The 26,585-nt window shown below is 31.0% G+C and overlaps 3 protein-coding genes across 4 annotated transcripts; 1 reads left to right on the forward strand and 2 right to left on the reverse strand.

Annotated features, from left to right (window-relative positions):
• Window positions 1-1,513: 1,513 nt before the first annotated feature.
• Window positions 1,514-9,328, reverse strand: LOC148233408 (BTB/POZ domain-containing protein KCTD3). 2 transcript variants are annotated; one of them, XM_088190565.1, is made up of 14 exons: window positions 9,234-9,328; window positions 7,752-8,065; window positions 7,515-7,689; window positions 7,374-7,456; window positions 7,221-7,305; window positions 6,968-7,146; window positions 6,662-6,904; window positions 6,481-6,597; window positions 6,276-6,415; window positions 6,036-6,216; window positions 5,875-5,971; window positions 2,837-3,006; window positions 2,477-2,551; window positions 1,514-1,683 (listed from the first exon to the last, which is right to left on the reverse strand). In XM_088190565.1, coding segments are annotated over exons 1-14 (1,923 nt in total). In that variant the 5' UTR covers window positions 9,296-9,328; the 3' UTR covers window positions 1,514-1,681. The 2 variants fall into 2 exon arrangements, with proteins under 2 accessions (XP_088046691.1, XP_088046690.1); XM_088190564.1 differs by lacking the exon at window positions 1,514-1,683 and having other exon boundaries at window positions 2,323-2,551.
• Window positions 9,329-13,010: 3,682 nt separating this feature from the next.
• LOC148233409 (uncharacterized) lies at window positions 13,011-16,152 on the forward strand. Its single transcript, XM_088189252.1, has 6 exons — window positions 13,011-13,291; window positions 13,355-13,537; window positions 13,726-13,873; window positions 13,974-14,117; window positions 14,629-14,797; window positions 14,869-16,152. The coding sequence occupies exons 1-6, from the start codon at window positions 13,234-13,236 to the stop codon at window positions 14,971-14,973; spliced, it is 807 nt and encodes a 268-aa protein (XP_088045378.1). The 5' UTR covers window positions 13,011-13,233; the 3' UTR covers window positions 14,974-16,152.
• A 666-nt stretch (window positions 16,153-16,818) lies between these two features.
• Window positions 16,819-26,110, reverse strand: Sgf11 (SAGA associated factor 11kDa). Its single transcript, XM_088189251.1, has 4 exons — window positions 23,958-26,110; window positions 21,530-21,704; window positions 21,284-21,451; window positions 16,819-21,205 (listed from the first exon to the last, which is right to left on the reverse strand). The coding sequence occupies exons 1-4, from the start codon at window positions 24,367-24,369 to the stop codon at window positions 20,956-20,958; spliced, it is 1,005 nt and encodes a 334-aa protein (XP_088045377.1). The 5' UTR covers window positions 24,370-26,110; the 3' UTR covers window positions 16,819-20,955.
• Window positions 26,111-26,585: the final 475 nt, after the last annotated feature.

Here is a 26,585-nt window from a genome sequence, read left to right on the forward strand (position 1 = left end):
GAATAAGAATATAAATAAATAAATAAAAGGGAGAACGAATAAATAGATACCCAGGTGGATGGCTTTGGCCAGGAACTGGAAAAATAAATATTAGACACTGTATAAGAATTAATTTGATAATGCTGAAGGAGCGAAACCCATTGAAATTCATTAAAGAAGATATTTTCAGTATTATGATGCATGTCTGTTACTCTAGCAATTTTATGAGTGGACTAGAATGTCCGAAACAACGTATGTTTGACCACTCTTGTAGCAAAAATTACCACCTGAAACCCTCACAAAAATTCCACACACACTCATTGGCACAAAAATAATTACACTATTACCAGACACCTCCTCACCTGCAATTGAATCTATGGGGGCCAATATAGATTTGTTATGGCCAAAACTAGTCGGCGCTGAAGTAGCATTGTTGTGACGGTTTTCGCTCTCTCTACTGGCAAGCCCGCAAGGGTTCGGACGCGTGCCCCTTATAATGTAAACACCTGTAACCGTCAATAAACATATTACTGCAGCGGCTCAATCTGTGTCTCATTGCCACCCGCCATCATCACGTCTCCTAAAAATCAAAACAATTTTGACTTCTAAATACAAGTGCTCAGTTGCAACGAGACAATGCTCATGCATATTCTGCCCATTCAATAGTTAAAATTGTGTAAGAAATACAATTGAGCGTATCGAACATTTGCCATCTCCTAGTGATTATCATATCTTTAAACTGCTCGAAAAATCAATAGATGAATAGGATTAAGTCCGAAGAAGTTTAACAGACGATACAGAAGTTGCTGCACACTCGTCCAAAATATATTTTTTTTTAAATATTAATTATATATATTTATCATGTCTTACCCTTTCTTTGTTATTGGATCCAAAATATTTTTTAATTTATCTAAATTTTAAATAAAAAATAATATAACCACACCTATGCTATATTATCACGTGTTACGATTTCAAATATAGTGTTTCAATGTGTATGTGTAGATAACGCCAATCATTGCATTCGCGTTATATAAACATTTTCATTACTTGTTGCCATAGCTATGTTTTTTTCATAAATAATAATAACATATACCAAAAGTGGTATAAAATAGATTTTATGTTATGACAACAAAAATTCAGGACACACTTGCTCAAAGATTATAATACTTACAATATTGTCTCTTATACATATTGTTTATTATTAGCTTTTATTAGAAGTTCATTTAGTTAAAAGATTTGAGTTTTATTATATATTAGAATAGTATTGATCAAATTTTAGCTTCATTATTTTGATAGAAGCAAATTTAATAATTTACTAGCTTCTTGATTTATGCACTGACAGAAGTAACCTTCAGATTTTGATACATATTAAAGTAGAGTTTTAACATCGTAACTTATTTTAAAACAGAGTTTAACACTCTTATAAAAAAAATATTATAAGCTAATATATTTCAATGAAATAATAAATGGGGTTTCAGTTTTTTACTAATTGATTAGCGTTAATTTAAATGTGTAAGAAAACACTTTGGATATATTGTTAAAAAATAATAATGTATTATCTTAAAAATAAAAATAAATTTATACAGATCTGTTCCTTAATAAATATTTTAAAATATAATGATTTGTGTATTACAATTTAGTACGAAAAAATAAACAATAATTTTCCATTCAATCAGCATGCTAAGATATTGATAATCCACAGTTCTGAAAACAAAAAATAAAAATTATAATCGTTATCTAAAGTAGAAAAACAAATAAAATTATAAATATGATTAGATAATTCAAAAATATTCCCAGAACACTTCTGATACTACAATTTTTCACTAACACTTTTATATACATATAATTAGTATTAGTAAAATCATAGCTATTGTTAATAGAATAGAAAAATCAAATAAGAACCAAGCGACAACAACTATTAAACACATCAAAATATTTAAGGAATGATTTCACCATATATCTATAATAGTAAAAAAGATTTTATGACCGTAAAATGATACGAAGAACCGTTAATGCTATAGAAAAATAAATAATGTTGATTTTAATCTCCTCCTATTGATGTTTTATCACTCGTTTTAAGAAAGCATATCAAATGAAACATAGTTCTAGCTATTCTGTAACATTAACGGTTTACAATACATTAGTATTTAAATCTATTTTTTTGAGTCAATCTTTATGTTGAACATTAAAGGGCAAAATATAATTAAGAACTTTATTAAATTAAAGTGACTTTAATTAAAAGATGAGTGATAGAGTATTTACACGTTTGAAAAATAATGCTTAATTATTATCAGTCACATTATGCGAAGTCATTTGCAATTCATGTATATTTTATTTAAAAACAACAACAATAATTCTAATTTATATTAAACAGTAAATTATTTCCTTAAATATCTCAAATTTGTCCAGCGTCCAAAAAATCAGGGATTAATATTTATTAGTATTAATATTATATATTATTAATGATGTGGTCTATGTGGAGATGGAGGTGCCGTACAATGCAACTCGTACTGCTGCACCAGTCGAACCAATTCATCAGCGCTAGGTCCACCTTCTGCTCCTTCGTCTCCATCTGTACGTCACAAAAAATATAATTGTGTAAAATATTTTAATTTTGGTATAAAACATATTTTCAATCGATCTTTATCTACGTATATGGTGAGAATGAAACTTTATAAAAAACAGTAAAGACGGTGAAACAACAAAGCTCCAAATAAAAGTATTGTTGGTCTGTAATTAGTTGCTTATATTTATTTAGGTTTGATAACTTTAAAATGTATTTTTTAAAAGAAAAGAAAACTTGTGCTCTAAAATGGAAATGTCTGATATTGATTATATACGCTATTTATATATTTACCTTTCGAAGCATTATTGATGCGGTCGAGGGCAGTTGTCAAATCCCACATTTGAGTAGCACCAGAACTATGACCGGTCAACAATAATCTTCTAGGCCTCAAAGCGCCTTCGCATTCCATTACCATGAAACAGGTAACGAATGAGCCGTCCACTGAACGAATGACACACACTCTAATAAACATAAAATTCAGTGTAAATATACATAATTCATAAAAAAACTGTTTATTAATAATACATACATAACAGAATTTTAGTATTTATAAAATACAGTCATATGTACATATATCATAATCGATTGGGTGGATTTAAAAAATAAGATAACAGTAAATACATATTTAGAATGAGCCCAATACATTGTACATTTTATTATGTTTAATTTTCATATAAAATATCTGTATGTGTTTTTTAATGATAATATATTTGATTAATTTAATCTCTTGTTTGTATAGTATGATGCACGACAAGCAACGTTGTTCTTCATGATAATCAACGTTGAAAATAAATATATGTTTTATTGTCTATTAAATTAAATTAAACTATATGCCATTTTTTTATTATTGAAGTCCGATTTAAAGTACATCAATGAATTTAATATTAATATACAGTTTATATTTATGAATTTTAAAGTACAAACATTTTAATTGCACTTTATTTATTTATATTAAATATTTCGTTCCAACATTATAGGCATTAGCTCAATGTGTTAAAACAGGGTAAGCACAATTAGCAACTGCTAAGTAAGTAGTGATACACCTGACAGAAAATAGTCTGTAAATCATTGACATATATTTTATTAATTATAAACATTACTACAGTTTACAATCAATATATGTAACAATGCATAACCTAGCTCAATTTTTATTTTAATAATTCTTCACAGTATTCTTCGGTGAGATTAGGAAAATCTATGAAAACCGCATATATATATATATTATATTGTGGCGGTTCTCAGTGTTGACACACCACCGCTCACTTGTGAAGCGGGTGTTTTTTAAATTAATTTTTATTAGTTTAAATATACATTCTTTTTTTTTTTCAATCAATATATAACAACGGTCTAACACCCCAGGTCCTCGCCAGCTCTATAAAAAAGGTCGTTTAATTACGTAGCCCCAAGAATTACATTCGCTACAATATATTGTTCGAAAATTCCAATTTTCCAAAAAAAATAGAAATTAAAAAATAATTCAGGTCTTAGTCACTGACTTAAATAACCCTTTGAATGACTTCATTTATACACATTTGATAATTTGTTAGTATACACCTGGAAGTAAGTTAGTTCTACGTATTTTTATTATTTTCCTACTTTTTTTGTATTAGTATGTTTTAATAATTAACTAAATTTCCTTAATTTATTTTATACATTATTTGTTTTTTATGGTATTTTTTATATTAATTCAGAGTATCTCAATATTTTTTTATAAAATGAATTTAAAATATTTTTTTTTACGTTCATTTATTTCGTACACTTTAATTTATTAGTATTATTTTCTATTAAAATCATTAATATATTATATAAATATAATATTTTTATTCATTGATTCTTCAATTATACATACATTTAAATACCGCAAAATAGTGAAAGATCACCACCATACATATAAATCTGTCAGAAAATTAACAGCCAAAATAAATATTAGAAATGGTATGATTTATTTTATCATTTTTTTTCAGTTGGCAGTAGTGTTTTCGTATATAAATGTTGTTATTACTGTAACTCTGAAGGTTGATACAACTGGTCGATCAAGGTGTTTTAGGGCCAATATGTTCGGTTTAATACCTCTGAATACCTTCGCGCTCTACATACAATTAAATAGATTCGTGGAAAATTATTCATGGGGTGTTCACTGTTCTAACACTCGCTCGCACCTAACCTGTCCAACATCTCACATATTGCTCCAGTTTGTCCGAATTTCGATATTACACTAAGTTTTAAAAATATGATAGCTCCTCATCGATATAATTACGGACTTCTGATATACGAGCATTGATATAAGTATATTTAAACCGAATTTTGGTCAATAGGAAGGCGCAAAAACCATTATCACTTCTCAGAAGTCAAAAATTCATGTCAAAAGCAATAAAATCGTATAGGCGCCGTTGCAGTGGGAATGCTCGGGAAGCATTTCTACTGCGACGGCGCAGACACGATTTTATTGCGTTTGACGTGAATTATTGATATCTGAGAAGTGATAATTGTTTTTTGCGCTCTCCTATTGGTCAAAATTCGGTTTATATGTTCCTTATTTAATTTCTAATATTATAATAAAAGTCATAGTATGAAGGCTAGATTACCGAACGTATCCACTACCACGGTGACGGCACGATTTTATTTCTTTTGACATGAATTTTTGACTTCTGAGAAAGGATAATTGTTTTTAATGTCAAAATTCGATTTAGATATGTATCATTCGTTTCTCACTTATTAGTCGTAATATTGTTGCAAAATGTCTTAATAAATCTAAATATTAAAAAAACGACCACTTGCTAGCCAACTTTTGCCCCCCCCCCCCCCTGGAAAAAGTTAAAATGACGTCCCTGTTGCTCACAACTAACCTGTTTAACAGTTTAGGTGCTAACAAGATTTTTTAAGATATTTCTAAAATAAATAATTTATAAATGTTATATTATTTTTAATTCACATGATCGTCCTATATTTTTATTCTAACCATTTGATATTTATTCTGACCCAAAGTTGATTTGAATTCTGACTATTTAATTGGTTTAGGACAGCATATAATTTCACTAGCACCTGTCAAACTAATTATATTTTCACTAGTTCAAATATACATCTACTGATGAAAATGTATTCTGATATGGTTTCACTTATATGCCAGTGAAAATATATTTTCACTGGTAATAAAGCCTGAAACTAAGCTTTAAATTCATTATGTATACGTACAATAAATAATAGAACTGTAATTAAAATTGAGTTTGGAGTTTTAGATAGAAATTAACTATGATTATTTACATCGAAATTATTTAAAAAGGAACATTGTAATAAAAGATTTAATGAAATAAATATCTTGTAAGCATTACCTTTTACCATTAGAAGCGAGACGTACATATAATGTGTCCGTTTCATGAACGACTTTTTGAACAAATATTTGCTCTTCATCTTGTTCACCATAAGGCCCTAAAAATTGTTTATAAGAATATACATACAGCCGATAAGCTAATTATTTCATATTAATAATTACCGCAATCGTTTGCCGGCATTGTATTCAAATCGTTTGATTCTAGCGACAGAACCTTAAAAGATGCCTCAGGTGTGGTCCCCGGTTGAGTCGATATCATTCCTCTAAACCTCGTTACTTTCCAAGAGCGCACATGATTGTATTCACTACAAACAGACACTAAATATTTCTCTGACAAAGACACCTACAAAGTTAGAAATGCATGTTAATATCTAACACAAAGATATATAACAACTTATTTACCTTCATCACGGGGCTTTGGTGTACAGTGAACGTTTGAAATAATTGAGGACCATGTCCGACAGTTTCTGGATGCTGAACTATAACTCTGACAGATCCGCCCCTTGTTCCGTAAGCTATTTCAATCCAATTTCCACAAAGACCTGCCATTTTAAATCATGTTAGAAAAGCTTTATTTTGCATATATTCTAACTTAGCATAAACTTACTTGTTTTCGGTGTTAGATAAACAGAAATTGCAGTGATCGGCTCATGATTAGGATCTCTATATAATTGTGTAACTAGTATATCATTATCTTTCATTCTTAATGGAAATTTTTGCATGTCTAAAATTAATGTTAATTATTTAAATATATATATTATGCTAATAAAACGATTTAAGGCTTGTACCGATGTAATTTATTGCGCCGTTTAACGTTCCGAGTAACAGAAACGATCCAGCCGTATCGAAGCTCGTGAGCGGTTCGATATTTTGAACCTGCCAATGTTGTGTAGATGTGTGCCAAACTCCAGCTTTACCGCCTGTTGGTACAGTACCTGGTCCACCGTTTGAATTACCATTACAAGACAATGCAACGAGCTGTGTACCGATGAATAAAAGATGCTCTACCCTTACACCTAAATTAAATGTACCTAAAAATAATAACAGTTGCAGCAGTTGTGTCTACATTTCAGAAAGCGATTTTGAAAGCGTACCAACTAATGTTCTTCTTATAGGATCCAACAATGGTGCGATTGCCCACAATTTGATCAGGGAACCGCATGCAATACCTAGCATTACTTCACCACCTTTTGCATTTATAGCGACTCTTTCAATAGGCGCTTCTTGTACCGGTAATTGAAACAAGACGCACCATCCACTGGTATCTGTGAGACTGAAATAAATTACTCACAGTTGATAACCAATAGTACATATTAAAATATGAATAATCATTAATCAAATTTATACCGATATCCAACGACAAGATGAGTATAAGCTACAACGATCCAATTGTGGTGTGCCTTTATCATCTGCACGCGCAAGTGGTCGTTTACTAAAAAAGTACAAATAAAAAGCATACACATTGTGTACTGTACATGTATAAAAATGATAACAACTTACATTCTAATCTATTAGTTGATTTGGGATCTTGTGAACCGTTTCGTAAATCTAATGAAGCAGTACGAGAGTGTCCTCTACCACATCTGAAATTAAATTATTGTAATAAGTCAAAGTTTACAGATCTCGTAAGATTTATTTTACCTTATTTGATCTGGAGCCGGAACACGACCAATTAAGCGCAGATCCAACGATGAGTTTCTAGAGTGATTTCTACAGATTGTAGATGGTTCGCTTCCATTTGAACTAATGTTGTTCGGACGACTAGATTTATTTATGGAGCTTCTACTATTACCAAAATTCGAGCAAGGTATAGTCGCTGAAATAAATGTTTCATAATTAGTACAAGCCAATTTTTAATAATCAATAGATTTAGTATACCGGGCGGTGGAAGATATCCATGGAACAACACGTCGCCGCACGAGGAGTGAATAGCTTCGTCGCACAAAGCGAGCCTTCTGCTCAACGGAGTTATGCCGAAATAGTCAGCCTCATGTTTTAACGCCCTAATGTTCACGTCTTTCAAATCAATGTCTTTTGTGCGAAGATAATTTAAGATTATGGAAAACATCTTGGGATCCCGGTCTATGAAAATAGCACCGTTTTCGTCCAACAGCGTCGGTATTCTTTCATTTGACAGAGCTGTAAAAAATGAATCTGGGACCGACTTGAGCGTTTGCCATGATGTGGAAAATCTGTAATAATAAAACAATACAAAGATGTTTAAATAAAAAGAAAATATTTTAATGGTCTCTTAACTCTGAGTAGTGAGTTAATTTATACACATTTGTTTATTTTACATATTTTTATATAACTATTTAAATTGTTATTTATTTATTATTTTATATTTCATTTATAATAAATTATAAAAAACAGTGATTCCCAACGTTTTATTGCTTTGATTTATTTTAACACTTTTCTGTTATTAAATTTCGGTAATTTATTTTATATATTATTTGACTTTTATAGATTTTTCTTATATCAATTCAGAGGCTCTCAATACTTTTTTATTAAATCAATATTATATTTTTTTGTTATGTTCATTTATTTTCTACTCTTTAATTGATTGGTATAATTTTATATAAAAATCATTTACATTAAATCAATTTAAAAAAAATAATATTTAAATATAATGTTTTTTTATTTATTATTTCTTCAGTTATATATGTTAATATATAACTATAATAGCAGTACATGTACGGTGATACCGCTTAAAGGGTTAAAAAAAATTTATCACTTTGAAACATATGTAGTATGTACATATATCGTCAGTTTAGAAGACCATCACAACTCTCATTTTCGAGTTGTAAATGCAAGTGGAGATAAAGATGATCCAAATTTGCTTCAATGATGTAGAACTAGTTTGTAATTATAGGTTGTGGCACATTGAGCTAGATAACTATATATTTAAATTCTTACAACCAATAGCAAACTGTTGAACGGTCGTGTTTTATCAGTGCAATTTAAAAAGGTCCACCAATACTGCATATTATTATAATTTATTATTAAATGACTCCTGAAAGTCTACCAATAAAGTTTTGTGACAGTCATTTTCCAGCCGACTAAACATTTAATTTTAAAAAGTTATTATTTGCAAAATAATTTGTATCCTTTATTTATATTTGTATCGTTTATTAATAAAATTGATATATAAAACACAGCCTGATCTGTGTTTAAGGCCGAACACACCATTAACCGATTAATCGACCGTTCATTAAAATGACTTACCAATTGACACATCAAAAGAATGTTATCACATATGAGTAATACAAAATAAAAGATTAAATCTGTGTCTTTGACAATGGGAATCGAACTTAAACGGTTAGTTTTGAGATTTACACGAAAAATTTCATTTGTTTTTACCTGGTGCCTCCAACGTTAAGATTGATGATACCACTCATCTTGCGTTGGTGAAAGCCAGACATACCAATGCCGTCTGACAGATGTAAACACGTCACCCTGGCAATATTAAATCTTTTTAGCGTTTATATTGTTTTTATTTTGCGCAAAAATAAAAAAATAAAGTAAAAATATTTATTATTATATAAAAATATTTTATGGCAGACTTTTTTATTTTTTTAAATTCTAGTTAATTTTATTCGGCAGATTTTTTTCAGAATGATAGATGAACCGAGCTTCTGCTCTGATTTCTCTAGAACAAGGACAACACATTTAAAATTTTCACTTATTAAATGTATATGTAGAAAAGTCGTAATGAACATTAAAATTACGGATACTCCGCAGCCCTGTTAAATATATTATGGTTTTCTTAATTGCCGTTTTAACTTTCACGTGCCCATGCTATACCGCTCTGTCAGAGAATTTTGCAAGAGAGAGATTGGTGTGTATATCTCATTTTCTTTCGGACGAATTCGCTTGAACGTATGCGAGCATGATGCACAAGCGCGTGTGACAGAGCGAAAGAGCTGGGGGAAGATGTCTCAAGCTACTCGCTCTGATGCACGCATCAGACGGCGTTTCAATTCAGAATTAGTTTGCCTATCGTCGGGAGAGTTACGTCGAAGCGCAGAATATTCCTGCGCTTCTCAATTATTTTTCGACTTAATATTATTTATTGTGCCTATTTCGAGTGTTAATACATACTACAATTACATGCCTCGTAATGTTATTACATACTACAAATAATTGCCTCGGTTTTCGTCAGTTTCGATGTTGTCCATTCGTCGAAATCCACCAAAAGAATATTACTGCCCTGGTGGGCCGCCGTCACATCAATGTTACCAAAGTACCACCAAGTTTTAGTCATAATAATATAAATACATATATAAATAAGCCCCCCCCCCCCCCACAATATTTTATGTAAAGTGTGCTGTTAAAATTATCAAATTACCATTATACTATTATTATACTCGTTTATGTTAGGTTTAAAATTTTACCAGGAGGTTTGCATTCCGAATGCGAATCCCCCTGGTAAAATTTTGAGAAAGCATCCCTGCTGGTGACCAAGTTTTTAGCTCCCACCAGCATCCTTTATAGCGGCCATCGCATTGACCTAAAATGCTATGCCTGATCGCCCATTAGGTCAATCTGCCCCTGATTGCAAATAATGTTTTTTTAACAATACTTATATTGATACACACATGTATGACATAATTCGTTTCAATGACTAAAATAGCATATACTTATTTAAAAAACATTCTCAAATTATTTTTTGCAAACATATCACAACATTGTTATAAAGTCCCCATTATGATATAGCTTATATTTTTAAAGGTGACATTGCTCTAAAATAGATATAATAGATATATTTTAGTTGAATGAGTGGGAAAAGCAGGATGATATAACAATTATTTTTTACCCTCTTGTCAACATCTTTTAACTAATCCTGTCTTAAGATAAATATTGAAAAATATATACATACATTTTTTATATATATATATATATATATTTCGTATATATAAATTATATACATATACATTTTAATAATTCACTGAAGTGAATTACTAAAACATATGCTGGTATGTATCGTATTTCAATAAATTTATGTACCTTTTGAAATGAATTGAAAAATTTCTAATTTTAACCCTTAGACCGCCGACCGGTAAATTCTTAATTACTCGCTGTACGCCATGCGTTTTTAGCGATATAATTTTTTGGCTACTTACTCTGTTTAACACATCATTACAGCCAAAATACTCAATTTTTATATTTTAAAATTATATATGTATGATTAACATGATTTAAACATTCTAATTATATCAATAAACAAACATTTTTAGTCGTATTGTTGGAAATATAAAGTGAACAAAACTAAATCTATTTGTTGGTCCGCGTGTTGGCTCGCGTACACACACCTACACACACATGTACGCGCGCGGCACTATACAAGCGAACGACAAGCAGGGTCATGCTCACACTGAGACAATTTTAATATATAAATCTGCAACGCATTTTTTCTTCGTCTGACCTACATCCTGTTATAAACATTTACAAATCGACAAGATTTCTTTGATGCATACAAAATCACATATATCGTACACAAAAATAACCCTAATAACCAAACCGTTTGTTTTTGATCAATGGTGTTTACAATTGGTTGTTGTTGCAGGTTGTCATATTTCTTTATATATAAAAATAATAAATAATAAAACTTGATAGCAAGATACGATGTTACATTTAACTATATATAATTATATGTATAATTTATAATATATACATATTCTTCTTCTTCTTCCACGGCACTACAACCGGTGATTGGTTTTGGCCTTTCCACCTAATTTCTTGTAGGGCTTCTAGATATATCTTGAGTTTTAGTATTTCTTCCGCTATTGTTTGCATTTTTCCTGGTTGTAATATTGCACATTCCAGCTTCCAAAATTGAAGTCCAATCGTTTATCTAGATTTCGATCGTCTAGGTCAGGGTTTCCCAAACTTTTTGAGCGACGGAACACTTCGTAAATCCGAAAATTTTGGCGGAACACTTAAATTATTTTGCTGTACCCAACTTCTAGGTACTAAAATCTTCGCCTTCATTATGAATTAGAATATGTTCATTCTTTTAATTTACTCCAAATTTTTGTGAAATATCTATTTAGGCTCCATGGAACACATATTTTGGATTCGCGGAACACTAGTGTTCCGCGGAACATAGTTTGGGAAACCATGGTCTAGGTCATTATGAATCGGGGCGGATTTATTATTTCTTTGTGATTTTTTCATAACTATTTGGATTTATCCACGTTGGTTGGTTTGCTCCATGATAGAAACCCTCCTCCTTTATCCGGGCTTGGGACCGGCAAGAGTGCAACATATCTACACTCCAGGCGGAATATGTAATATATATTACACACACACATATATATATACAATAAATAATAAAATTTTCGACCATCGTGATGCATTGGGGTAACATGTTAGGTCACGATGGTATTAATTTAATGTAAATAAATAAACACATTACAAATAAATTATAAAATAATAGAAGTAAAATAAAATGATTCTACGACAAGGAATCGTTTTTGTTATTATTATTATTATTTAATATTTACTAAGAGTTAATATTAAGATTTTATTAATTATATCTTATTTATATTTATTTATAAGTATTTAATAGTAATTATTATTATTATTATTTAATTATTACAAACAATAAAAACCAATCACAAAAACAGTTGACAATATTAAAACAGTCGAAATAACGTATAAATATATTCACAAGTATTTACAAATCACAATTATCATTGAAATATTGATGACATAATTTAATTTCGATTCATAAATTAAAGTATAAAAAAACGAATTTCCGCGATGCGTTTGTGCTAACCCTAAAAGTGGTCTAAAGAAGCACGATCGAAACCGCGCGCGAAATACAAACGACTAAAATTAAGGCGTGACTTTATAATTATATATACCACTGTTTCATCGCAAATTCTATAAATAAAATCACTGAAATCGTTTACTAGGAACTCAAACTGATTTTTAAAACATATATTGCCAACTTTTACCTTTCCGTTTCTTTAAAAAACGAAGGTTTTAACGAGCGCATCATATCATGCGCTTGGCGTTAGACAGTAGATTTACTTGCGCATGATATCATGCGCTTGGCGTTGAAAGGATTAAATATCCTGATTATTATCATTTATTATGCACTTTGTTCAAAAAAAGAAACGTTTTTTTACTCATGGCAATATAGTCACTGACAGATATGTCATATGCGATAATGCGGATGTGTAAACAAATCGAATACTGATTATGTACTATTAATATTGGGTTACATCAATTCTAGTACTTTCTAATGTTATATTAATTGTTTTAAACGCATATAAACACAAGCTCTCATTACATATCGACGAATATTGCTTAATTAATATTTTTAAAACACGTTTTACTAAAACTGCGCATAATGCATCACCAATTATTAATTGAACGCGATTATGACGCAATAAATGGATTTTGGAGCGGTACTCTATTACATTAGTAAATTGAAATTCAAATATAAACTATTAATTATATGCTTTTTTCAGGCTGTCATATATTTCTATTGATTTTGGGTACAATAAGTAGCATGGTATGTGTTGTACTATTCCACATACTTATAGCGGCGTTTGATATGAACTGTATTCTTAATCCGAAAAGTATCAGGATTACAAACGACTCGAATTACCACTCCAATAACTATTTACAAAACATAACTTACAAAAAAACAGGTAGTACATATTTTATATTTAACTATTTTATGTACATAATATCACTGTATATTTCTTGTCTTAATTTTACGTTTACTTTTTATTGTATATTTGTATTATATATTAAAATAATGAATAATTTCTATTTAGAAAAACATGAAAGGAATGTTTCAATTATTAAATGTTAAAATAAAATGCTTTTTCTCTAGATTTACCTATAGATTTTATGAAATCGCAATGGTCTAACGATAACGCATGCTACGGATCTCTATATAATCCACTACTGTCAGTGATATTTGGAATTGTATGGTTAACGTTTTTCTTAATGTGTTCCAATTCTGGAAGATCAATTTCTGGGTATAAATCTAATCATATCTTGTACATATTCATATAAAATGTCAATAAATATGTTAATACACTCTTATTATAATGATGTACATATATTTTATGTTTATAGATTAACACAACCGTGGAGAATTATATTACCTTTTTCATTATTCACACTTGTATATAGCATCTTGAGTATTGTGGTCTCTGAGTGGTTGACTGACGGTTTGAACAATTTCAATGCGCAATTAAATTTCATCTCCGGAATAGATAAGTTAGTAGCACAAGACTTAAATATGTTTTATACAGTATTATCTTATTATAAATATCTATAAATATATAAAGTAGCATTTGTTATGTTTATAATAACATTTTTACTACGTTTCTACATTGCTTTTGAATACTTTTAACAATAATTTTTGTTGGGTATTTAACATAAATATTTTTTCAACGAGCTGATTCAGCCGACAATATTTTATTCTAAAAAAATTTCGCTTTTTTTATTGCTTTGACAAAAAGCCAAATATTATTAAGTTCACTTACAACTGTATTGTGCTAGTAAAAGAATTCCTAATATTATTTATACAAAATTTAGTCTGTTTTTAATTTTTTTTCTAGTCACAAGATTTTTTGACAAAAACAATATATATATAATAAAAATCACCATGTAATTGTATAGTAATCTATCTTATATTTGTGGCGAAAATCTTGCTGTATAGTGTATTTCTTTTAAATATGAATTTAACACAAATATTTGATTACCTAATTTTCTGCACATTTTCTAGCTTTGAATATCAAGGGATCAAGTCAAAGATAAATGTATACGTTTTGTTGACAATTATATCGAGTTGGATTTACACGACTTGCTGGATCGTCTCTTTATGTTTGATAATATTAAGGTGTATTTTAATGCCAGATTTCATGTTGGTAAATGTAAAAGTGGAAATAATTAAGGTATTTATTTTTTATTGATTGTGATTCGTGCACTGTTTGGATTGTAATATGATTTATCCATTATTTTGCAGGAGGTTGATACCGTGGATAACGATACGATGTCAACAAATGATTCCAACAGCATCATCTGTAATCCGATGTACGATTCTCCATCTACGTCAGCTTTAATTCACTAATTGCCTTCTTTCAAAATATATATTATTAACAACGTCAATTTAATAAAATATATAAAGCTTAGGTCAATTTATATTGAAATATTTAGTGCTACACAAAAAGCGCAGCTATTTGAAAAATATTTTATGTTAAAAATTTCATTCACTGCTTTTGAAGCAAATTTTGTGATTTTGTATTTCTTTTTTTAAGTTTGATGAGAATTTTAAGCCAAACATTTTATTGACTGGTGTATTTAATTTGCGAACTAATTTTTTACATCAATTTTATTCAAATCTATGTATTTTTCGAAGCAATTCACATATTTTAATGAGTGAATAAGTTAAACATAAAATTTCAGTGGAAGCGCTTATTATTTTAACAAAATTTTGTTAAAACCAAAATAGTGTTTCTCAATTTTTTTTTATTTCAAAATCTAAATGGTGTGAAAAGCAAATTATTTTACATATAACTATATGTAAATAATTTGCTTATTAATATATGACAAAAACTATAAAGTTAATTTAAAGGCAGTTTATTAGATTGTTTCATATAAAATCGCCAATTTTTTAGAGAGATATAAAACACTATTTTTTACCACAATTTTATTAATAAAAAATTCTCCATTTGCTTACGATTTAACGATCAATAAATACCTTAATTCGATTAATTTTACACAAAAGTATGATTTCTCTCGCATTATTATAGAGTAATATCACTAAGTCTGTTTACCAACATCGGGTGATTTATGGTTAATTTTCTATGCATGATTTAAATTTCCATACAATATGATTCTGTTACAATAGTTTTACCTGGTTTAATGAATGATTTCCTCAAAATACCACCATACTGTCACCATAATTTTTTTCGTGTGTAAACTCAGTTTTAGAGCAAGTTTTTTGAGCTTCTTTGCTGTCTAACCATTATCCTGATCTCTTCTGGTTCTCTATTGTTTATGAAAACTAACGAAGAACAGCTTTGAAATGTTGTTTTTGCATTTCGGTCAGTTTGTCTTGTTCCAATCATAGTCCATTTTTGACCGAGTAAAAATTGGCTACTTTATATGAAATAACCTAATATTATATCATTTAACTTTAAGTATATACATGCTACATGTTTATTAACCCATAAGAGATTAAATGTCTTGCATTTTCATAGTATTATGGAGCGATACCAATAATATGTGATTGTCTTATGTTACGAAACTTGACTTTAGAAGAAAAAAATCGAGACGATTTGAAATTTATTTTTACGTACAATATTTTTTTATACCTAATTTATATTTGCCAAAATTGTTGTTCTGTCACAATAGAATAAGATAGAACTACGACATTGCATTAATGAATTATTTTAAAAATCCAGATATTTTTGAGCAGCGTATCTATGTTCCTTGGAGCTGAATTATATTTTTATGATATGACTGAAACCAATATTTTTAAATTATAAAATGAGTCTAATAATTGTTGCTTTATTAAACGAAAAAATATGCTGCATATGAATTTGGTAATAATGTACAATAATCAACCAAAGATACGTTATATTATTATATTTTTAAATTATTTATATACACATATATTATCATAATTTTATTTTTATTATAATAAAATTAAGACGCTTTAAAACTATAACGTGTGATACAATAATAATTGAAATGTGCTTACGGCTGCTACTGTTTTTCCGTCCGGGTAGATAAGGACAAGCGTCATGATGCTCAAATCTTGAAAGCTCAAACAAAACCAACTTAATGATATTAGCTATCATATCATCGTCTAAATTATATTAAATTTCTTTAAATATATATTTGGTGCTCGAGTGCGTGTTTATGTGCACGTGTGATAATCGGTTGTAATTAATAAAGAGTTGAAGCAATATTTTCTGTAGATTTATATATTTACATATTAATATTTTCAATTACATTACGTGGCTTAATGTTAAACATTGAAATTTTCATTAGTCTCTTTTTATACGCTTAGATCGAACGTTCCGCCGAGCTATTGTTACGCTCATATCAACTTTGTTTACAATATACAACATTGAAATATTTATGTGAGTTAATTATGCATTTAATAAAGTAGTTATTTTAAACATATTGACTTTTATTTTCTTTAAAGAAAACACAAAAAGACATCTATTGACACTCATACATATGTTAATAAACATTGACGTGTTTGGCACATTTACATCCATTGAGAAGATAAGATAAACGTTTTAACACTATAGACATTCATAATTGCATACATGGATATGTGGATTATAATATGGTATTTATATTTAATGCATATATATGGAATGAGATTAAACTGTAGTGAAACAAACACAAGTTTTATACAATTACATTAATTTACCTAATAAGAATTTCATAAATTCGTTCGTCATTTTTTTATAATTGTAATACAATTTTGTATAATCTAATATAGATTATTGAAACTTGAGGAAAATTTCAGTCAACTGTGACACAAATAACATTAATATTTTCCATTTCCAAATTTATCGTTCTATAATAAAATTACGACTTAAATATGTAGACAAATCAATTTTAATCGTAAGATGTTTCGTATCAAAGGAGAGAAACAGTGTCAAAGATCAACAGTTCAATCAACTCGATGATTTTATCTAGAACTATTTAAACATAAATTATTTTTTAATAGCTATCTGCATTTGTAATAAGACATTGCACTAAATATGAAGAAAAACAAAGACCGTTTATTTTATTTAGGAAATTATTACATACAAGTGTTTTGTCACTTTCTAAGACACAAATATAAAACACATACTGATCAACTCATTTTGTTCCCAATATAAAATTATAATACTAGAGCAGCAATAATAAGTAACTTACCAAGCAAAATCTGACTATTTTTTACTTTCAATCACAGCATTATGAATAAACTATTGTGATTTTTATTACATATAACATACATACTTCATTGAAAACATATTTTGAATATACATATTTAGGTATTCTAACTTTAAACACTGGATTTATAGACAATTTGTTCAATGCTCATATTTTGGATAATATTTATATGTAATTCGAGTGGTAAACAAATAATGTTAAACCTTATTGAGTATTAATATTAATATAACTATCCTCAAACATAGAAGCAGTTCAATGTTATAGGTGTGCAAATGAGTTTCAGTCTTTTATTAAAGTAATAAGTACACCCATACCTCGCTATACGGCCGCTCTTTATACGGCCTTTCGCTATAACGGCCCTCTTCAATTAAGGCACGTTTTCGATTAACGGCCTAAAATGTTTCGCTATAACGGCAAAAAAACTTTTTTTTCGATGTCGATTTTTAAAAAAAATTAAAATAGATTTAATTTGCATAATTTTAAAATGAAAGGTGAAGCAGCTAGCGCCGATGAGGCCGCATCTAAGGAATATCCCAACATTTTAAAGGGAATTATTGAAAGAGGTGGTCATAAACCTGAACAAGTGTTTAACGTAGATGAAACAGGGCTTTATTGGAAGCGAATGCCTGATTGCACGTACATTTCAAAAGCCGAAAAAAATGCGCCTAGTTATAAGGTGTCTAAAGAACGATTAACTTTGCTATTTGGTGCAAATGCCGCGGGTGATTTTAAGCTAAAACCACTTTTAATATATTTGTCCGAAAATCCAAGGCCTCTTAAAGGACTAAATAAAAATCAATTACTCGTCATATGGAGATCCAACAAGAAAGCTTGGAAGACTAAAGCTACTTTAGAGGATTGGTTCAAAAATCACTTTTGCACAGAAGTAAAAAAATATTTGCGAGACAATAACTTAAGCAACAAAGCTTTGCTAATTTTGGATAATGCACCAGGGCATCCTACTAATTTATCCTAACTATCTGAAGATGTCATGATTGAGTACCTTCCGAAAAATACAACAGCTCTGATCCAACCAATGGATCAGGGCGCAATAGCCCCTTTTAAGGCATATTACCTACGCCGAACTTTCCGACAACTTATAATGGAAACCGATGGTAAATCTTCAATTAAAATATTTTGGAAAAACTATAATATCAAGGATGCTGTTGACAGCATCAGTGAATCATGGAAGGAATTAAAATTAACAACAATGAACCATGTTTGGAAAAAATATGGCCAGAATGTGTAAAAAGTAGTGATGCAGAAGTTAATTGCCTTCCTGAAATTAGGCAAAACATTTTGGATCTAGCACATGATCTCGGCTTTGAAGGTTTGAACGAACGTGCTTGATCTACTTGAAGCTGATAGGGAACCCCTTTCATATAAGGAACTCATTCAGTTGCAAGCAGAACCGGCATTTGATGAAGAGACAGAGCCTGTTGTATTCAAACAGCTAACATCAAAAAAATTGTCAAAAGCTTTTTCCTATTTCGAACAAGGAATAAACATCTTCCTTGAAAACGATCCTGACGTCGAACGTAGCGCTAAAGTTTCTCGAGGAATTAACTCGGCCATTAGCTGTTATTAATCACTGAAGAACGAAAGAGACAAAAAGGCAAGACAAACAACGTTGGGCAATTTTTTTAAGCCAAGCCCATCCTTACCAGCGAAAAATGAGAACGACACTGATCTGCAGGTTACCATTTCTTCATCGTCTTCAGATTAAAGCCATTTTAAAAAAAATTATGTATGTATTCATACACATATTTTATGTAACATGAAGTTGTTTCATTTTTGTTTATGGATTATTGTTGGTTTTTGGAGTCTGTTATTATTTTATGTACAAATGTATGTACTTGTTATGTATGTATTTTTGATTTAAATGAAATAAAAAGATAAAATGCATTTTAAATGATAAACCATGTTAAATATTTAACAAATTTGGAACTGATCCCATTGAATTTGTATTAGAATAATTGATTCGTTATACGGCTTTTCGCTTTGCGGCCAAGTCTCGTGGAACGTATCTAGGCCGTAAAGCGAGTTATGGGTGTATTCTAAAATGTATATGTTATAATTGAGTTATCTAAATGACACCACAAATCAACAGTAAATACGTTATATATTATATATGACTTGGCAAACAGTGCTTCTAAGATGTAGATGATATAACATAACTTTTGCGATAGATAAACCATGACACTACATCATAAAATGAACCACGAGAGCATTCTTTAAATTGTCATTGTGCTTATTTGTTATCATTGTGAATCGAGAATTAGAGGTACTTGAAGCAAAATTTAATATGATTCTACTACACATTCTAAATTTAACAACAAAATAATAGAGCTACAAACATTGAGAAATTGATTTCATTGATTGACATAAATATTCACTTTTTTAAAGCTGCTTAGTTTATCTACTTCTTATTAAATGTAATGCGTTCGTTATAACGAGTGGTATCAAGTGTACATGACTGGTAAATACATTCTTAGAACAAACAGAATATAAATATTTTTTAATTACGTTCAAAATAAAAAATATCGGAGACAAGGAATAAAAATTGTATTGGTCTAAAATGTCATGCAGAAGTCTGTTTCATTCGCTTATTTTTAAGACAGACAACTTTGAGAATAAAGTTTAAATATGGATAAAGATATGAAAGAAAGCGAATACTCATTTGTACACCCGTTATTATACAAGTTTTGATTATTCAAAAAACAGATAAACCAATTATATTGTATCACTAAAAAGATGCCAGATACAACTAAGATTGAGGCAAGATGCTATAGATACTCCCACTAATAGTGACACATGTGCCTATATTATTAGGATCAATTGCTTAAAAATAAACTTAACTATCTCGAAAAGATCAACGATCTTCTTTTAATATATAATTTTGTTATTTTTAGATGCAGTCTGGTTTTTTAATTACCAAATCTCATTAAAAAACAATCAATCGGCAAATTATTCGACACAATGAAGTACTAACATTCTTCGATCGCATTAAACAATTTCAAGTAGCTTGTGTTATGATTTTACTTAAGGTACTGTCAACATTTAAAACTGTGTCATTATAAAGCTTTACGTAGTCGTAATACGAACATAATAAAAATAAATTAATCGATACTGACTGAATTTTATAAAATATCTATTCCCTGCCGGGTGAGTGGTTTGTCTTCTCGCGTCTCCTCTTGGTGCCCTTTGTGCGGTGTTTGTCCCTCTTTCTACTTGAAGACGAGCAACTAGACGAGGGGCTAGAATCCGGCGGCGAACCTACGTCGTGGGGTGTCACCGTCGCAGTTACTTCTGTCGCAGGATGCTCTGCGCTGAAATTATCTAAAACGCTATTCCTCAACGCCTTTCTTTGTTCTTCTGTATGTTGTGGACAACGCATCGACCTTGAATAAACACAAAACATTTATTACATCATCATATGTATCACACCTTAATCACGCTTTATTAGAGATTTAAATTACCTAGTGCATAATTTTTTAGTGTGCTCTGATACTACACCACACATTTGAAGTAATAATGTCTTTTTTTCATTCGCAGTCATATTTTCGTAGCTCATTCCGGCAGACTCTTGACTAGAGCTTCCACCGTCAGCGTTTCCACCATTGGTCGATGCTATTTTAGAAGTTCCACTAAAATCATTTAAAAAAAATCAATAATCATCATTCTCATTGAAGAATCGCAATACACGCGGATGTTAATAAACATACTTATTAAGCTTTGTTTGCTTTTTAATGCCATTGGTCCTAATTTTCTTCTTTTTACGATCGCCCACCCAGTCGGCATCGTCGTCATCGTCGCTGACAATTCCGGTGTAGAGAGCGGGTTCTTTACTATTACTAGCTATACGTCTAGACGCGATACGGGAACTATTACGGCCCATTCCTGTTGAATAATATGTAATTAGCAATGTACTAGATAAATGGGGTGATAACTTACTTTGTAAAAAACTTGTACTGATCACATTTTCGTAGTTTTTACCATGATGTGTAAAATATTAGTTTTAATAATGGGTAGAATTTTCTAATGAACGATTTACCGAAGCTCACCACAATAAATCAATTTCGTATCTCGTTGAAATGAATAATTAATAATCGCTCTACCGGATTAGAATTTTTTCAAATTAAAATAGTTTATATTAAAAAAATTTAAATAAAATAAATCAGAATAAAAATCAAATCTCGGTCAGAATTTTATTAACAGCATGGTCATAATTATATTATTTAGGGTCATATGATTTAATTTGTATACTATCTATTTAAATTTAAAAAAAAATTCTAATCCAGTAGTGATTATTAATTAGTTAGATTAAGAATTGTATACAGTCAGAATAAAAACATAGGACGATCAGAATTAAAGCAATGAATGGTCATAATTATATTATTTAGGGTCAGAATAAATATCAAATGGTTAGAATAAAATATAGGACGATCATGTGAACTAAAAAAAATATAGCATTAATAAATGCAAATGGGCAATAATTTATTTCTTTTAGAAATATCTCACAAAAAATCTTGTTAGCACCTAAACTGATGGACAGGTTAGGTATGAGCGAGAGGGATGTCATTTTAGCTTTTTCCAGGGAGGAGGGTTTAATATTTAGATTTATCAAGACTTTTTATAACAATATCGTGACTTACAATAAGTGAGAATCGAATGATGCATATGTAAACCAAATTTTGACCAATAGGAGGGTGCAAAAAACAATTATCACTTCTCAGAAATCAAAAATTCACATCAAAAGCAATAAAATCGCATTGGCGCCGTCGCAGTGGGAACACTCGTACCGAGCGTTCTCACTGCAACGGCGCCGACGCGATTTTATTGCTTTTGATGTGAATTTTTTACTTCTGAGAAAAGATAATTGTTTTATCGCCCTCCTATTGACCAAAATTCGGTTTGAATATACTTTAACCGATGCTTTCATATTAGAAGTCTGTAATTATATTTATAAGGATAGCTATCATATTTTTAAAACATAGTGTAATATCGAAGTGCAGACAAACTGTAGAGCAATTTGCGAGATGTGAATACCGTCTAAACTTCTTCTTCTCCTTATGTATCCCTGAGAGATGAGCTGGCTTAGTTTATATTTTGGACTTGTTCTAATGAATGAAGTCGAAAAAGTTAGAAAAAAGCCTAAGATTAGTGACAGTGGATCGAGATTGACGGAAACCATGTCACTGCTGGAAAAGCATACACCTGCAATGGTTAAAAATGTATTTATGTAATATAATTTCAAATAATTTTGTAGGTGCTGAAAGCAATGCTATTCATCTGTAGTTATCAATGAATCGGGGTGACTTTAAAGCAGGGGTTCCCAACCTTTTTGTGTCCTAGAGCCCATTTTACAATATCGGTAGGGCGGCGGGCACCACCTGACTCGTCAAAGATTCCTTTTTTGCCACTTACAGGAGCTATAATCGGAAAAAAGTCGGCGATCTCGGCCGATTTCAGTTGTAGCTTCGGTTCGGACAACTTCGAGAGAGTGTAGTAAATTTTTAATTAGTGTTTGTGAAAAAAATTCTATTGCGGTCGAATAGTGGCGGGCGCACACAAATCGGTCCGCGGGCACCATGGCGCCCGCGGGCACGGGGTTGGGAACCCCTGCCTTAGAGCATTTACACAACTCTGGAAAACAGGAGGATCTCAAAATGAAATTAAATATAAATTGAAGAATGTAGTCTGGGATAAAATCTGGTCCTGAAGAAAAAATGTACTTGAAATATCAACCAAACTAAAGGTTTGTTAAACGCTGTGTCTCGTCGTAATTAGAAGTAAAATCTGAACGTGACCCAGTGTCACGGTATACGGTTTATAATTATATCTAACAAACACATTGGCCATCTCTTGAGAGCCTTCAAAATTGATAAGTCTCGTTTTGAGTTAACGAATTTCCAGAATTTGAATATAGTTCCGATGAGTTTCTGCAATTACCTGTTTTGAGAAGCATATCGTAAATTTTGTTAGTCATTGGGTATCTTCTGGAAAAACATTCATTAAAAATAAATACAATCCGTACGAGAGAGCAAAAAGAGTGATGTTATATTCTTAAATACTTTTTCATTAATATATGGATGATTTGCAACTGCGTTTCAAACACAAGGAGTATTGTATTATTGAAAGAACGGAGCTCACCCATGCACTTTTCGAGATGCGGCGCGAACCTGGTGGCGGAAACCGGCCTGTCGCAGTTGGGACAGGCGCAGTTCGAGTCCGGAGTCTTCTTGGAAGCGGACAAGCCGAACACGTCGGTGTCGGTCGTCGTCACTATCTTGAGCGGCTCCTCGCGCTCCGGCTCCCCGTCGATCAGCTCGGCCAGGCCCGTCTTGAGTCCGTGATGGAACTCGAAGAGCGTGCCCATCGTCAGGTCCTCGAGCAGCGACTCGTACACGTAGCCGGCGGCCCTTTCGGCGTTCTCCTGGTTCGCCATGAACTCGGAGAACTTCTGGTTGATCTCCCCCACGGTCAGCTCGGGGATTCCAACATGCATCATCGTTTTTTTCGCTAAGGAACCATCTGACACCTCAGACCGGTGACAACCCAACATATGGTCGAACCGACTGACAGCGAGGGGTCGCGAACCTTTCCGGCAAACCCCTAATTCTTAATTATTTTTGTTAGCAACACAAATACAAAATAAATGAAAACTAAATCCTAAACTTTTCATTTGCGCAATTAGACAATTCAATTACCTTAATGATCAATTAAAGCAAAAAAGTATGTTTGTTCTCCTCCCATACTACGACGCTATACAGTTCGAGTTTCTATGTTAGCAACAGTAAAAATCAGACAGCTGTCAATAATCACGCGTGCGTGTGTCTAAGTATCAAATGTTAGTTTGCAACAATACATTTACCAAATGTATCGCTTAACCGCCCCTAAACGTGTAAAAATTGTTCAATTGTTCTACACAAATAACAATTCTGTACGAACTGTGTTATGGCCAATTTTATCGTCTTACTGAGCGAACAATTCGCTGGGTAGTAAAAAAATTTAAAAGACTGGAAGCGTTTGAGATAGGGTAGAGACTGTGCTGAGCTGAGAATATAGCTGCTGTAGACCCAGAATTGTCGATTCGTAGGCGTTCGCACCTTTTGTGCTTTCCTTTGGCGCATTTTACATCTGGACTTACACCTACATCCGTATAAAATTCAAATAACACAATAACTAAAGTTCAGAGGCCATGGATAGTTGATGTTGATTTTTCAAACAAAATCTTCTTCCCTGATGAGACACATTTCCACCTCTGTGGGTATGTTAATAAGAAAAATTTCCGTAAATGGGGCGAAAAAAAATCCTCTTGTGATTCACGAGAAACCATTACATGCTCAAAAACGACTGTTTGGTGCATGTTGTGGTCAGGCGGCATCACTGGGTCTTACTTTTTTTAAAACAATAAAGGTCAAACTATAACAGTCAATGGTGAGCCCCATAGGTGTATGATAACCGATTATATTTGGCACCAAGAATACGGCGCAACTCGTCACATATCGGGTGCAACGTCGGATGTTTTGCGTGAAAAGTTGTCAGGTCGCATTATTCGACGTTATGGTGATATTAACTAGCAACCAAAATCTTGCAATTTAACGCCGTTGGATTTTTTGTGGGGGTTACGCTTCGTGTCTACGCCGACAAACCCGAAACGTCGGAGCACCTAAAAACCAATATCTGCCAAAATACCACCCGGAATGTATGAAAATATAATCGAAAATTACATGGAAAGCATCGGCTACTGTAAAAGCACCAGAGTGCTATTTATTAGAGAATTATTTTAAGAGATATAAGTTTGGCGGACGGGTGGTTACAGGTGTCATTTACACACTGATTGAGCCGCTGCAGTATTATTTATTGAAATATAGTTAATATGTTATTTAATTTAAATATATGCGAGTGGACGGTGAATGAGGCGACACCGGCCGTTTCCTTCCAAAAGGAAAAGGATTTGTTGCAGAAAGATATACATAAGATGTTCACTGTTCTAACCAGTCTGACCCTGTCCTAGTCTGTCTAATAATAATGCACAAGCAATTAATTTTATGAAAAAAATATTTTATATATTGCTCATTTAAATTGCTCTTTTCTGAAGGTATATACATTCAGAAAAAGTCAATTGTGGTGGAACCTCGACTTAAAAGTAACTTGACTTACGAGTATATCGAGACGCAAGTATTTTTTTATTAAAAAAATTAACTTAACATAGGAGCAAAAAAAACATATTACGTAACCAAAAAACCTTATCATTAATTTATATTGTATGTATTTACTATTTCAATAATTGTTATTAATCCATTTCAATTCATTTCAGTGGGAAAAATTGATTAGACCTACGAGTAATTTAAATTACAAGCTCCATCACAGTATTTATTTTACTTACACAAAATTATTTTTTCAGACTGTTTATAATTCAGAACCTATTCGAATTCTTTTAATTTTACTATTCGATATTCGAATACCTTATGGTATCAAATTTTTGAAAGCTCTAGTTTAAATAGATTTCAATTAAGTTGGCTTAGTATTTACATATAAAATATAAAGCAAAAAGTTAAAATACATTTGTTTTAAAGAGTGATATATAATGGTATACTATATGGAACTCAATTGCGACCATTATCGTATATATTATGAATGTAATATAAAAATCATATTTATACATAATATAGAAAAAGATTATTTAATGATAATGTTGTTGGGACTCATTTATCTATTTATTTATGCATTCGTTATGGGCAAAATTTAGCGGCACGTTCCTTTAGTGGAATGTTT

This window comes from Plectrocnemia conspersa, unplaced genomic scaffold, assembly GCF_051122295.1.
Source record: "Plectrocnemia conspersa isolate PC_06_02 unplaced genomic scaffold, ASM5112229v1 ptg000008l, whole genome shotgun sequence".
Lineage (NCBI taxonomy): Eukaryota > Metazoa > Arthropoda > Insecta > Trichoptera > Polycentropodidae > Plectrocnemia > Plectrocnemia conspersa.

Excerpts from the sequence above, each read along its gene's own strand:
- LOC148233408 (XM_088190564.1), bottom strand. The coding sequence starts at position 9,295 with ATGTCTGGCTTTCACCAACGCAAGATGAGTGGTATCATCAATCTTAAC. Across the intron at positions 6,416-6,480 it reads TTATCTAACACCGAAAACAA|GTCTTTGTGGAAATTGGATT; the intron begins GTAAGTTTATGC and ends TTAAAATGGCAG. Across the intron at positions 3,007-5,874 it reads CTCGCTTCTAATGGTAAAAG|AGTGTGTGTCATTCGTTCAG; the intron begins GTAATGCTTACA and ends TATGTTTATTAG.
- LOC148233409 (XM_088189252.1), top strand. The coding sequence starts at position 13,234 with ATGCATCACCAATTATTAATTGAACGCGATTATGACGCAATAAATGGA. Across the intron at positions 13,538-13,725 it reads CATAACTTACAAAAAAACAG|ATTTACCTATAGATTTTATG; the intron begins GTAGTACATATT and ends CTTTTTCTCTAG. Across the intron at positions 13,874-13,973 it reads TCTGGAAGATCAATTTCTGG|ATTAACACAACCGTGGAGAA; the intron begins GTATAAATCTAA and ends TTATGTTTATAG.
- Sgf11 (XM_088189251.1), bottom strand. The coding sequence starts at position 24,369 with ATGTTGGGTTGTCACCGGTCTGAGGTGTCAGATGGTTCCTTAGCGAAA. Across the intron at positions 21,705-23,957 it reads GCATCTCGAAAAGTGCATGG|GAATGGGCCGTAATAGTTCC; the intron begins GTGAGCTCCGTT and ends ATTATTCAACAG. Across the intron at positions 21,206-21,283 it reads ACTAAAAAATTATGCACTAG|GTCGATGCGTTGTCCACAAC; the intron begins GTAATTTAAATC and ends TGTTTATTCAAG.